Source organism: Melospiza georgiana, chromosome 7 (assembly GCF_028018845.1).
Source record: "Melospiza georgiana isolate bMelGeo1 chromosome 7, bMelGeo1.pri, whole genome shotgun sequence".
Taxonomy (NCBI): domain Eukaryota; kingdom Metazoa; phylum Chordata; class Aves; order Passeriformes; family Passerellidae; genus Melospiza; species Melospiza georgiana.
This window is the reverse complement of record NC_080436.1, coordinates 30,783,514-30,796,661: the sequence shown is the minus strand read 5'-3', so window position 1 is coordinate 30,796,661 and position 13,148 is coordinate 30,783,514. Positions and strand designations below refer to the sequence as shown.

The window sequence follows — 13,148 nt, the reverse complement described above, 5'->3', positions numbered from 1 at the left end:
CAAGTTTGTCATAGTTTCAGCGTAAATGTTAACATGGTAATAACAATACAATTTACACATTGAGAGAGCAGAGATGTTGAATATTTATACACACTTCTGCTATAGTAGCCTTAATAGCATAGTAATGCAGCCACATTTTCAGCCTGAGTAAATGTAATTGTTTCCAATTCTGTGTGTTCACAAGGTCTATTTGTTCAGCTAATAAAAGTGAGGAAATGCAGAATACTGACATGCCAGTGATAAACATGGTGTGTGTTTGTGAGTGTGGAGCTGCAGGCCCAGAGGGGCCAGGCAGGACAAGAGGACTGTTATACATATTATAATATTGGCTTTTCACAAATATTAAAATGGATTCTACATGTGTGGTGTTAAAGCAACTTTATTATAAAGATATAGTTTTTATTTCTGTTGTTAATTAAGCTCAGACATAGTGGTGAAATAGCTGATATGTTTGTGTTAAAATGCCTGCTTGGATGGATAACATCCAATGAACATAGGATTAGGACACTATCTACAAATATGCCAACTATCAGCACTCACTGTCTGAAGATGGTGTTGCCTGGGTCCAAAACAGAAGGCGATGTTTAAAAGGTCTAAAACCACAACCAAGGAATACACGTGCTCCAAAAAAGGTGGATCCAAGGAGGAGATATGCTAAACAATTCTTGGAACATGTAAACTAGTTCGGGGGAAAGTTTACTTTGCATAAGGGCCTATGAATATGCAACAGGTTGATGTAAAGGAAAAATATTTAAGGGGTATCTCCGAAGATAAGTGCGCTCTTGGTTGAGTGCCAAGACGCACCTGGCCTGGCCGTAATAACCTTTGCTTTATCTTTGTCCTTTATTACACTTTTTTAATATCACAGGAGACTGAATATGTTTTTCACAGGACATAGAGCAGAGCTGCGGCAGTGGTGATTCAGGTTGGACATGAGGAAGGATTTCTTCACTGAAAGTGTGATCAGACACCGGAACGGGATACCCAGGGATGTGGTGGAGCAGCGGCCCCTGGAGGTCTTTAAGGAAAGGCTGGAGGTGGCACTGATTGCCAGGGCCTGGCTGACATGGTGGTGCTCGCTCACAGCCTGGACTCGATGAATAGGGAGGTCTTTTCCAACCCGATTCTGTGACTCTGTGACCACTCACCTGCAGGGCTCGCTTTTCCCCTTATTTCATGTAAATTATACGGATCCCCTGTGCCCTGAGGAGAGCTGCCCGTCCCCCAGGGGCGTTCCCTCAGGGAGCAGGGGGCGGGGCCGGGCACGCGCCTCCCCTCATGGCCCGCTTAGCCCCGCCCTTTCCCCTCTCACCTCCTATTGGTCCGCTCCTCGCCCGCTCTCCGCCAATCCCCGGCCGCGCTGCCTAGCTCACCTTCTTCCCCTTCCCGCGCCCGCGCCCGCCGGCGCGCCGCGAGGCGGGGTGGTTAGTCCCGCCCCCTGGATTAGTCCCGCCCCCTCGCGGACGGACCGGGCGGTGATTGGCCGGCGGGGGCGGGGCAGGAGTGGGCGGGGCCGGGCCGGGCCATGGCCGCGCCGGGTGCTGCGCGGCCGCGCAAGGTGCGTGAGGGCCGGGGCGGGGAGCGGGTCTCGTTCGGGGCCTCCTCGCCAGAGCCCGGGGGTGCTCGGGGGGATGGGCGGGCGTCGGGGGATCCCCATAACGACTCCTGCGCGAGGTGGGGCCTTCCGAGGGCGAGCCCGGCTCGCACCGCAGCCAGCTGACGGCGGTCCTGAGGCGCTGCGGGCCGTGCTGGGGCTGTCTCTGCCCGAGAGCGGCTCCAGCGGAAGGCAGCGGGGATCAGTGGGGTCTGAAGAGGAAAGGCTGGAGGGGCTGTGTGTTCAGCTCTGTGTTCAGCCTCGAGAGGAGATGGCGGGGAGCGGGCCGTACCACTGTGTATGAATGGCTGCAGGGGTGTGGGAGGATGGAGCCCGGCCCTGCCCGGTGGGGCCGGGCAGCAGGACACGAGGCAGCGGGCACAGACCGATGCACGGGGAGTCCCAGCCGAACACCAGGAAGAACAGGTCGTGCAGAGAGGATGTGGAGTCTCCCTCACTGGAGATGCTCAGGAACAGGTCAGGATGCAGAGCTGTGCCGTGCGCTCTGGAATGCTCTGCTTGAGCCACTGTGTCCCTTCCAGCCTCACCCATGCTGGGATTCTGTGACTGTGATTGAGTTCCTGTGCTGTGTGCTCTGGCCATAGATCATTCCTAAGGCCCCCACAGTTCAGGTTTGGATTTATGAAGCATAGTGTCAATTTGAAACACATTTGTACATCAGCTCTTGGTGAGTCCTTAAATGTGTGGAAATTAACAAAGCATCTTGCTGTCAAGGTGTATTTTGTGAATTGAAACCCACAAGTCTCAGGTTGTACTGGCAGCAGTTGCACCCTTGCCTTGAGAGCTGTAATGTCCCTTGGACCAATCCACCTTGGCAAAAGTTCTTGGAATTGGTGGGCAATAGTAGTCTTCAAGTGTTGTGAAAATATTTTAAAAAATCAAGGTGTATTTCTGTAACCAACAGGCTCTGTCTTCTGGAAGGCTGTCAGGAGCAACTAAACTAACAAATGGAAGAAATCAGTAAGACCTTATTCACTAATACCCTTTTAAACTGAGTGTATATGTGAGCATTTGGAAGCCTTATACTTGTCATGCCTTAATTGAACAAAAAATCCTTGTGTGTATATATAAAACATTTTGAACGGAAATGTTCTAAGCAGCCCTTGAAGAGACAGGCACAAACTGAATAGAAATTTTGCATATAAAATACAGATTTCACTCATCGTGTTTTATTTATAGAAAGACTGAATTTATATAAATACTAGCTGTAGAGAAGACTTGAGTAGAGACTGAATTCTTCTTTGACATAAATTGTCAATAAACAAGTAATTGTTATTATTTGCTTAACATGTTTGTTGCAGCCATGCAAAGTTTTCAGGAATAGAAAGTTACTGTGTTTCATGATGAAATTAATTTCCTTTTATTTGCTATTGTTGAATGAAAGTAAGTGGTGTTTTACTTTTTTCCCATTAAGTGGTATAAACAGTGAATTTCACTTTTTCAGGTTTGGCTTAAAGAAAGGATGCCATTCTGGTGTAAAATTCTGTTCCACTGAATCTGCCAGTCAGGTAATTAAATGGCTCTTTAACACAGTCATCCCTGTTATCTAAAGAGAAGAGAAATTGGAATACCTTGAGTAACAGAAGAAAGCCAAATTAATTTAGATCCTAATTAATTTTCATCTGAACCTGAAATTGCTCCTGCAAGGCAAGCAAGAGTGTCTGCACTGTATCTTACAGATAGGAGCAAATGGGCTTTGTGTGCAGTGAGTTTGGCTCTGACAGATCTCCTCAAGGCACAGGATACATTTTGCAAACAAATAAGCTGCCTATGGACAAGGTCTGGCCCTCAGAGAAGAGCAGCTGCCCTTGTTACTTTTTTGTGTTGGGAGGAAAGAGTACCACAGTGTGTGCTGCAGTAACTGGTTTTGTGTAGTCCTGAGCCAGTTGTCTGCAAAATACAAGTAGGCTGTATTGTTTAAATGTACATGGAAATGAGAATAAAATACATACCTGTAATTAACCTCAAATGGAGCAAATGGACAGGGGTGCAACACACAATTTAGTTATTTTGCAGAATCTGTGTGTTTGCAAACCTCCATGTAATGTACATGGGAAATGATACATTTTTTTGTTAATGAGTTGTTATTTGTCTGGTGGCAGATTGGGGTACACTCACCTCTAAAACAGCATCTTGGTTTACTGAAAGGAAACAGTGCTACTCACTGACTGACTGCAGTGCTCTTTGTGCAGGCTGATACTATTCATCATGGACTTGACCATTGTGCAGCTTTACTGAAGACCATCTTACAAAAGGAAGCTACAGGTTGTACCTATAGAAAACACAAGTTACATTTCTAGGTTCTGTAATACTCTCTTGATTTGTTTCGTTGACCACTTTTTCTTTCAATTAATACCAGGAAGGGAGGCTGTCCATAAACAATCTGGGAAAACAACTACCTTTAAATGTACTTCCAAGCCTTTGCTAACCAAAGGAAATACTTCCAAGAAGAAAGGGTTAAAAAGAATCAATACTCCTTCCCCTGTCCAAAAAGAAATTGGTAAGTGGGCTTTCTTAGGCTTGATTTATTTTTTGTTCAAGCAACCTTGAAAGACTCCTCAACTTAGTGAGATTCAGCAAGGCTTCAAATAATTGTTGCCATTTGTTACAGGTTGATCCTGGGCTGGTTCCACAAAAGGATGTATTATTACCTTTTAGAAACCTTAAATGTTTACTGAACAATTACTGACATTCACAGGTGTTCAAACTTCAGGTGCATGAAAGTTGAAGCTGTTTACAAATATCAACATTATCAGGTTTATCTGGTAGGAAGTATGGAGGAGAATGGTTATACCCTTTCCCTGTTTCTCTTGGACAGGGAAACATTGCAGTCCTATGTCTCAGTTTAGGATCCACAGCTAGAAACTCATCTGAAGTTCAGTGTCCAGCCAGGCTTTTCTCAAAGAAGGATTTGTGGAAACAGAGAAGTGTGACTAGGAATGACACGACCTCAAATGGTTTAGTGGCCAGAGCACTGAATAGAAAGGTAGATGGAGTGCTGTCAGCTGCTTTGCTCCCAGGGGAAATATTTCATTTATTATCAGTTCTGCCTCTCTGCACACTTCTGTGCAATTTTTAATCCAGTAGATGAGTGGGGCCTGTGGACAGGTGTGTAGCAGAATCCCCACTGTGAATTGTAGGAAGTTAGCATGTGGCTGATCTCTTCCCAGCACTGTAAAATTACAGAGTTTTAATTATACCTAAGCAGAGATTTCAATAATTATTTTAGAACTGACCTTCTGTAGTTTCTGTGCTTCCTTCAAGGACAGCTGCCTGTCCAACTGGTTTAGGTTGTTCTGTCTGGAAGAAAAAAATTGATGGATTCATTTGCTGGTGAATCAAAATCTGAGTGGTATCCTGGGCCATAGGATCTTTGTTTCTGTTTTCAAGGAAGCCTTCCAGAATCTGCCAGACAATACAATGGGTTTGTGTAGATCAAGAAGACAGGAAACTTCAGCTGGAGTTTTTTGTTCTTCCTTTTTCTACAGTGCCAATATCAAATAGAAAAGTTGCCTCATCTACCACACCTGCTGAGAAGGAGTTTTCCAGTGCAGCACAGACTCAGATGGTTCAATCAAATCATGTGCCTTGCAGTGACCACTCTCCTGGGGCATATCAGAAGCTGTATGAGCATGTGCAAACTCAGATGTCTCTGATAACTGGCCAACCCCCACAGAAGAGCGATGAAATTCCTACTGTAGCTCCTTCTCCTACCTCAAACCAGGGTTAGTGGAACTGTTAATGTAGAGTTGACTATTTAACTGCATGAGTTTTGCCCACATTGCCCTGATCTATAAGTGTTGTTTTCTTTTAGGATGTCAAAATGTTACAGCTTTGAATTATCATTTACCTACCTCCACATCAACACTATCCCTGCAGCATTCAGCTAATTCCTTATCCACTCAGTCAGTAAGTAAAAGTTTGATTCTCACTATCAATAAACATTGAATTAGCACTGTCTACTTATTTATACATTTCCTTGTGTCAGTTTTCCTAATAATTTCCCTTTTAAAAAATTGTGTATTTCACACTGTAGTGATGCTCAGACAAAACGCTGCTATTCAAAACACATTTTATGTAGACACCAAAAATTGAAATTGGAGGCATTTCAGCTGGCTGCTTGCTTCTGCCTGGGGAATTCTGTAAAGTGCAGCAAACATGGAAAGTGCAGGAAATTATTGATTACTGTTAATTGCATTCTCAGTAATGCACACTAGGATCATTAAGCAACTTCTGACAGAAGAATTCATATATCATATGGAGCTTTCCCTGCCAGTGATCAAGGCAATTATTTCTTCAGACATGCTGTGTTATCTTGGAGTCACATGTGCCTGTGTATTTCAGGGTATAGAATAGAGATGATAGAGAATACCAGCTGCCACCTCAGGAAATGTAGCAAAGGGCTGGAATTTACCTTGAATCTGTAAGACTGTAGATTTACCTTCCATCTGCAGGCAGTCCATGTATAGCTAGTGATGACCCTGACTTTTAAAAAATTCACCTACTTAAAATACTGAAAGGTAACAGTGTTGTCCTTTATATTTCTTTTCTTCCCTGTTTTGCTTGGATTTAAGAAACTGCTGAGGGTTTTCATTACAGAACAGCTGTAAAAGAACTGTGCTTTAATGTTGCCAATAACATTAACGGTAATCTAAATCAGATTTACATTTTAAGTCCTCCTTATTATACAGGAAAATTATTCCATTATTAATTTGTAGTTCTTATAATTAGCAAAGAATGAACAAGTTTACATTGAGTCAGACAAGGGTAGTGCTGTTTGGGATTCTTCTCCTAAAGATTTAAAAATCATGTTAATTTTTTGTTTAATTAAAATATCTTTTATGCAGGGAGTTCCTGTAGACAGTGCCAATGAATGTGTGCCAGAGATGGGAGGACCTGTGGTTTGCCCAGTGGTTTCTCCTGCTGCTGCTGCACAAACACAGTCTGGAACTGCTGTTCCTGGTGTGATCCCCTGTACAGCACCAGGAGCATTAACCCCTTCAGTGCCTGCATTGGTGCCAACACCTTGTGCCGGAGAGGTGGCCCCAGGCCAGGAGCAGCAGGTAAAAGAAGCAGATTTGATGAGGTGCATACAGGCCCTGTTACAATCCCATGAGGTGCTGAATGGCAGGACTGAGCAGAGGGGCCATCATCACTGTCCAGCAAAGCATGATGGCTCATGTGACACAGAGGAGGATACTCCTGAGGAGCACAGTGAGGACCTGGTCAGTGAAGAAGAGGAATTGGATGTACTTGATGTGTCCCCAGTGAAAGATAGCAGCTGCAAGACAAGTTGTGTGAAGAAAGGTGTAAAATCTAGAAAAGAAAGTCCAGAAGAAACAGCCCATAAAGTTAGGACTGTAAAGTATCTTCTGGGTGAGCTCAGAGCACTGGTAACAGATCAAGGTGAGGACATTTTCATTGTGCACTAGAGTTATTACATACAAATAACACAAGAGCTCGATTAAAGGAGTGAGCACTTCAGTTTATGCAAGTTGTATGTGTCAGGTGATATGTGACTTCTTACTGTGGCTTTTCACAGCTGTAAAACCTTCAGGATTCACTCTGGATAAGTATTAAATTATTTTTATAATATTTTAATCTTATCCTGACAGCAAGATCAAAATTGTTGCTATTCCACATACAGAGCTTTCCACTGAGAAGGGTCCTGGTGTGGACAGATTGCAATAGCAGTCCCACCTAGGCTGGTTGGAAAGATGGTGGGCTGTTTTTTATTGAGGATGTAAAGCATAGTTTTCATACTCAAGCTTAACAATTTAAAATAAATCTAGTTAAAGATTAAATTTTCTTGGGGGAAAAAACCACCAGCTACTATTAAATCACTTTGCAGATTGCTTAATCACATGTAAAACATTAGTTATATTACAGATTTATAGGTTTATGGAGTCTCTTTCTTCCCTCACTTCCTGCAGGTGACTCAGAAGTGCTGAGGTTGATGAGTGAAGTGGAGGACTCTGTCTCCCTGCTCCCAGCTGTGGTGGGAAGCAGGAATCTCCAGGCTGAAATAGCTCTGGCTCTGCAGCCCCTGCGCAGTGAGAACGCGCAGCTGCGCAGGTGGGGAGCTGCTCGGGGAGCCTGGCCTCACTGCCCTGCACCTACAGCACCTCCAACTGCTCTGCCTTCAGTTGCCTCTCTTAAGGCTCTTCCCTTCTTGTCTGGGCAATATTTGTGAATTAGAAAGTGTGCTGCTAAGGCCATACACTCCAAAAAGCAATAATTAACACAGCATGGCTTTGGTATTTTGGTAGTATCAGTTACCTCATGACAGGGCCTTTGACTGGGTGGGGTGAATGCATCACTCTGAAAACTGCACTAACAAGACAGAGTTAGCCTGCTCATGTTCTTTTTGTAGTTTATTCTCAATGCAAAAGTGTCTCTCATTTCAGAGGGTTACAACATAACTGGGTAGCATTTACTTCAGGAGAGGGGCTATATACCAGATATTTATCAGATACTTGGAAAGGGTCTTTTGTGTTGAAGAAGTACCAGAATGTAAGAAAAATATGTTATTAAGACTTCTTTATGTTTCTGAAATATTCCCTAACATTTAATTCTCAAAAGCAACTTCTCACCAGATTAATTTAAAGTGCAGTCCTTTTGAGTGTATTCTAATATTTCTGAATTTGTATTTTTTCACAATTCACATTTAGGAGACTAAGAATATTAAACCAGCAACTTAGAGAACAAGAAAGCAGTGAGAAGACATCTGGACAGAGCTGCAGCTATGAATGTAAAGTACCAATAATTTTGCTTGATCGGGGTATATTTGTTAAAGCTTTATTACCATAGATATATAATTTTTAATTTATATATCTGTAGTTTCATATGTCTGTATGTATTGTGGCCTTTAGTGGTAGCTGAACGAAGGGGGTTTAATGCTGGAACTGCATTTGCATGGAGTGTTGGGCTGTTTTAGACTCCACATACTAGGATTTGGCTCTTCAGCTGCCAAGCAGGTTATTTTTGCTTGTGTGCCTCTGAAAATGAAGATGACTGATTAAATAATTAAGAAGAAAGCTTGAGATTTATCTTGTTGAAAAAACACCCCACAACCCTTCTATCTGTCACCAAAGTTCATATTACCAAGATAATTATAAAACTCAGTTTGGTTTAGAAATTCAAGCTACCACACAAAAAACTTAAACATTTTATGTTTTACCTTTGGTAGTGGTTTCTTTGCAGTCCTTGAATATGATGCTCCAGAGTCAATTGAAAGAATCACAGAAAGGCCTTGATTCACTGCAGACTAAAAATGAAGAACTACTGAAAATAATAGAAAGTCAGAAAGAAGAAAATAAACATCTTGCAAAAGCTATTCAAGATAAAGAAGAAGAATTGCTAGAAAACAAGCAGCATTATGACATTCATTCCACCAAGCTCAAGATTGGTGCGTGTTTTCAATTTGGTTATTCTTTGTTTAGCATTTTAAAAGTCAAAAGAAGTAATTGTGTAAGTTCTTGTTGGCATTTCAGAAGTGGAAGAGGCATTAGGAACTGTGAAGAGCCTTCAGTTTAAGCTGGAAGCTGCAGAGAAAGAAAACAAGATTTTGGGTATAACATTACGTCAGCGTGATGCAGAAGTTAAGAGACTGAGGGAATTAACCAGGTACTGTTGGCTAAGGTTTTTTTTTTGGCCTCCTGACATTATTTTTCTTTTTTAAAAATCTTTCTTATTCCTTGGGGTTTTGGGTTTTTTTTTTTCCCATCCTGTGGATTGCTGTGGTCTTAGTATCTTGGTAGTGGGAGGTCACATAAGCTAAACCTTCTCTTTAAAGTTCATTTTGTTACAATGCTGCTATAATTTTGTTTTAAAACAGAGGTGTCATATTCTGTGACTTCAATTCTGTGGTAAAGTAACATACTATCTGCCATAACTTATGTGAAGTCTTAACTCCTAATAATTAGATCTGTAAGGATCTATTAGCCAAAAAGAACTATTGCTGTGAATTTATTTTATCTTGAAAATAGTGGCAAGCTGGGAGATATAAATAGCTTTTTGCAGCTGCCTAGTGGTGTGTATCTACAATTGCTTTGGATATGTTGTGCTGAGAAGAAAAAACTGTTGTGTGCTATATTTTTAGTTGGGACTGATTGGAACAGCAGAATATTTTGGATAGACATTTCAAATGCTTCTGTAGAGGTTTAGACACTTCTGTGACTGCTGTGCTGACCACCAGGTGGTGGTAGAATGATGTCACATTACACACATGTGTGTGTGTATATGCTAGAGCAAATATCTAAATGTTCATCTCTTTTGATGGACAGAGCAGTAAGTTACAAGAATTATTTCTTTTATTATGTTTTTTTATTTAGATGCAATGGGAAGAATAATTCAGAAAACCTTTCTTAGTAATTTTGGTAACTGCTTCTATCTGCTTTGTAGCAGTTTCTTGGCATCAATTTATTTCATTGTGTGCTGCTCAAAGCAGGTACACCAGCAATAATCTGGAGAACTTCATTGGGTTGTGATATTTTTGTTACTTTTTAGCCACAGTGAGCTAAAAAGAATTCAAAAAACTTGGAATTGGTTCACATATAACAATATCTAGAGAGTGCATTGCAACTTTGCCACAGCCTGATAAATCTAATGTTTGTTTCCTATAGAAAAGTTTTTAATTATTTATTTTTGGTGACTGATTTTGAATCTGTTTGGTTGATTTTACCCTGACAGAACCTTGCAGGGCAGCATGGCCAAGCTTCTGTCTGACCTCACAGGGGACAGTGTTAGACCCAAACCTGAGAAATTTCTCTCAAAGTCTCATTTGGAAGACCATGAAAAGCAGATGCAACCTGAACTGTTTCCTGGGAGTACTTCAGTAATGACTTACCTTAAAACATTAGAAATGGATCATATTTTGATAGATCCGGACCTTCAGTTCCCAAATAAAATTGGAGAAATAGAAAGGAAAAGTCTGTCCTATGACAAGTTTGCTGCTGAAGGAAGTAAAATTAACAGTACATTCACAGAAGAACAAACATCAGCTCCCAGAGGACCACCAGCTCCATGGAAGCAAGATGCAGAAACAGGGAGTGATTCTGGAACTTTACTAGATGACCAGACCAAGCTGGATGAGACAATTTATATTCCACTGACCAGCAGTGCCTCTAAAAAACAGCAGCCAGTCTCTGGAAGAAGTGGTGTGCCACCCCAGAGCAGAGGGGCTTGTCAGAGGCTGGATTACCACTGTGAGCTCCCAGGCTCTGTGCAGCAGTATGGATGTGAGGATCCAACTCTGGTGGATAAATTAAATGCTGGGTACAGTGTGAAAAAGACTGTGGAAAACACTCCTGAAGTTACAGGGGGTAAAGCAAAGCCAGAAGGAGACCAAGTCCTGAGACCAAGAGGCATTCCAAGTGGGGCTGCAAAAGATGTCATGGATAAAGCAGAGCAGCCTCAGCCTGGTCCATACCCTTGTGCACCAATGCCATTTCCAGCAGGGATCTCTCAGAAAACAGGCAGTGAAGCAGCTGATTTTAGCTGCATTTCATTTGATGATTTCTCAGGGAGGTCTGACTGGAGTGCATCTTCTTTCTCAACATTTACTTCTCGAGATGAAGAGGACTTTAAAAATAGCTTAGCAGCCCTGGATGCCAACATAGCTAGGTTACAAAGGACTCTGCAAAGTAACATGAGGAAACAATGAGTTTGAGGAAGCAAAATGGGCTGCAGCTATTTGGATAAATTAAGTTTTTCTGAAGTATATTAAGTATGGTACTGATATGTATATTTGTATGTAACAGCTTGTTCCTAGCTGTCTCAATTATGGATAGAATTTGTTCCTCATTAGGCTGTGGTGCTATTCCCCTTGATGTGTTCAACTTGAAATAACTGGCTTTTTATATAAAATATAAATGGCTTTTTAAATTATTTTATACTCTTGACTTGCAAAATTAAATGCACTCATTTACTTGTGGTTTTTTTCTTTCCCCTAAGAACTTTTGTAAGGTGCTGCACATGAGCAAGAGGTTCCACAGGTAGAGACCAGGGAGGAGCAAGTTACAGAGCAGTGCTGAGAGTTGCACTTGCTAAGTCAGGATTATGCTATTCCAAAAATAAAGGCAGCCATCACTATGGGATTTTTAGTGTATGATATGTCCTATGAAATACATGAAGAAATCCCTTTTCACTCACCAATGCTAAAACTATTTTCTCTTTGCACTGTACTTCAAGGAAGTTGATGAAACGGAGAGTCCAGACAAGGGCAAGAAAAGGATCATCAAACTTCCATTGCTTTCTACAATCCTGTTATAGGGCATGCTTTTACAAATATTTGCTTTTATCTAAAGTAAAAGGGGATGTAGTACCAGTGAATAAACACAGAACAGAAAGATGCTGAGGAACAGAAGCAACAGAGCTGACACAAAGGAGACAAATGAGGCTTTAGCTGAAAGTTGGCAAACCAGTACAGTTAGGAAAGCACCAGAATATACAGCCTGAGGAAGGCATGAAAATTCTACAATTGCTGAGGGGTCAAACATCTCTTGGACATAAATACAGAGAGTCTGACTGAATCACCTGAATTGGCTCTCACAGGAATGGGACTGGAGCAGGGAATGATTCCAGTCTGTGGTTCTCCCTGACAGGCTTTAGCACATCTCAGTCTCAATATATGCATAATGTAAGTGTTTAAATTACAGGTGGAGGAAAATACCATTCCTGCCATTCTGTGCCTCTTGTACCCTCAGCAATGCTTCAGAGCTGTTGTCAGGGAGAATATCTTTGGAAAAGCAACAGCGGTATGCAGACCTGAATTTAAGACTGCTTTTTCTGCAGAATTGCCTATTATTTTTTTCCTAGAAAACATTGTTGTTCTTCCTGGCACTCTTTTCTTGTATGTTTCCATGTAGGAGAAAAGTCCCTTGTGGTCATCTGCTTGTGTGGACATATTTAAAGTTAGGATGCTGTCCATGCATTGTGCTGAGGAGCAGCTCTGGTTATTTTAGTTACTGGTGATTGAGTCATACAAAGGTATGAAGAGAGCACACACTTCAGAAGATGCCAACTGGCACTCCTGCTTTGCACAAGGAAAGTTAGACTAAATAGTGACTTCAGTCATTTAGAATGCTTTTAAGGCTTGGCCTGGATTTCTCAGTATTCTCCACACTCCTCATGCTCAGATTCAAAATAAGGTTGATGGTATCAAAGTGAACAGGTTTTAATTAAGTATTTACAAGTAGTTTCAGTGTAGAAGCTAAGCAAGATTTAAACAATTATTATGGAGTGGGTTAAAGACAAGCTACAATAAATTCTAATCTTTAGAACTCACAAGAAACCTGAAAAAAGATGGGAAGAACATTCACTAGTAGACAACTCATTCAATTTTCTCCTTGCACCCAAGACTTGAAAGAGAGTCTTCTTCCTCGCCAAAACTAACTGCAGCCTGTCAAAGGCAGCTGTGGTGTCAGGATGCCCAAGCATGTTGCTCTTGTGTTGGGAGCATTTCCATTCACTTTTACCTGTGGGGGAAGATGTTTCACCATCTTACTTGTACCATCTTTCCTCTTTGTCCTTA

General features: G+C 41.8%; 1 protein-coding gene across 2 annotated transcripts; it reads left to right on the top strand.

Annotated features, from left to right (window-relative positions):
- Positions 1–1,515: 1,515 nt before the first annotated feature.
- On the top strand, positions 1,516–11,630 carry CCDC14 (coiled-coil domain containing 14). 2 transcript variants are annotated; one of them, XM_058028372.1, is made up of 13 exons: positions 1,516–1,558; positions 2,520–2,575; positions 3,060–3,123; positions 3,808–3,880; positions 3,975–4,115; positions 5,104–5,340; positions 5,430–5,524; positions 6,463–7,021; positions 7,549–7,690; positions 8,287–8,366; positions 8,805–9,023; positions 9,109–9,241; positions 10,307–11,630. In XM_058028372.1, exons 1-13 carry the CDS (start codon positions 1,526–1,528, stop codon positions 11,277–11,279), a joined length of 2,805 nt encoding a protein of 934 aa, XP_057884355.1. In that variant the 5' UTR covers positions 1,516–1,525; the 3' UTR covers positions 11,280–11,630. The 2 variants fall into 2 exon arrangements, with proteins under 2 accessions (XP_057884355.1, XP_057884354.1); XM_058028371.1 differs by lacking the exon at positions 1,516–1,558 and adding an exon at positions 1,713–2,071.
- Positions 11,631–13,148: the final 1,518 nt, after the last annotated feature.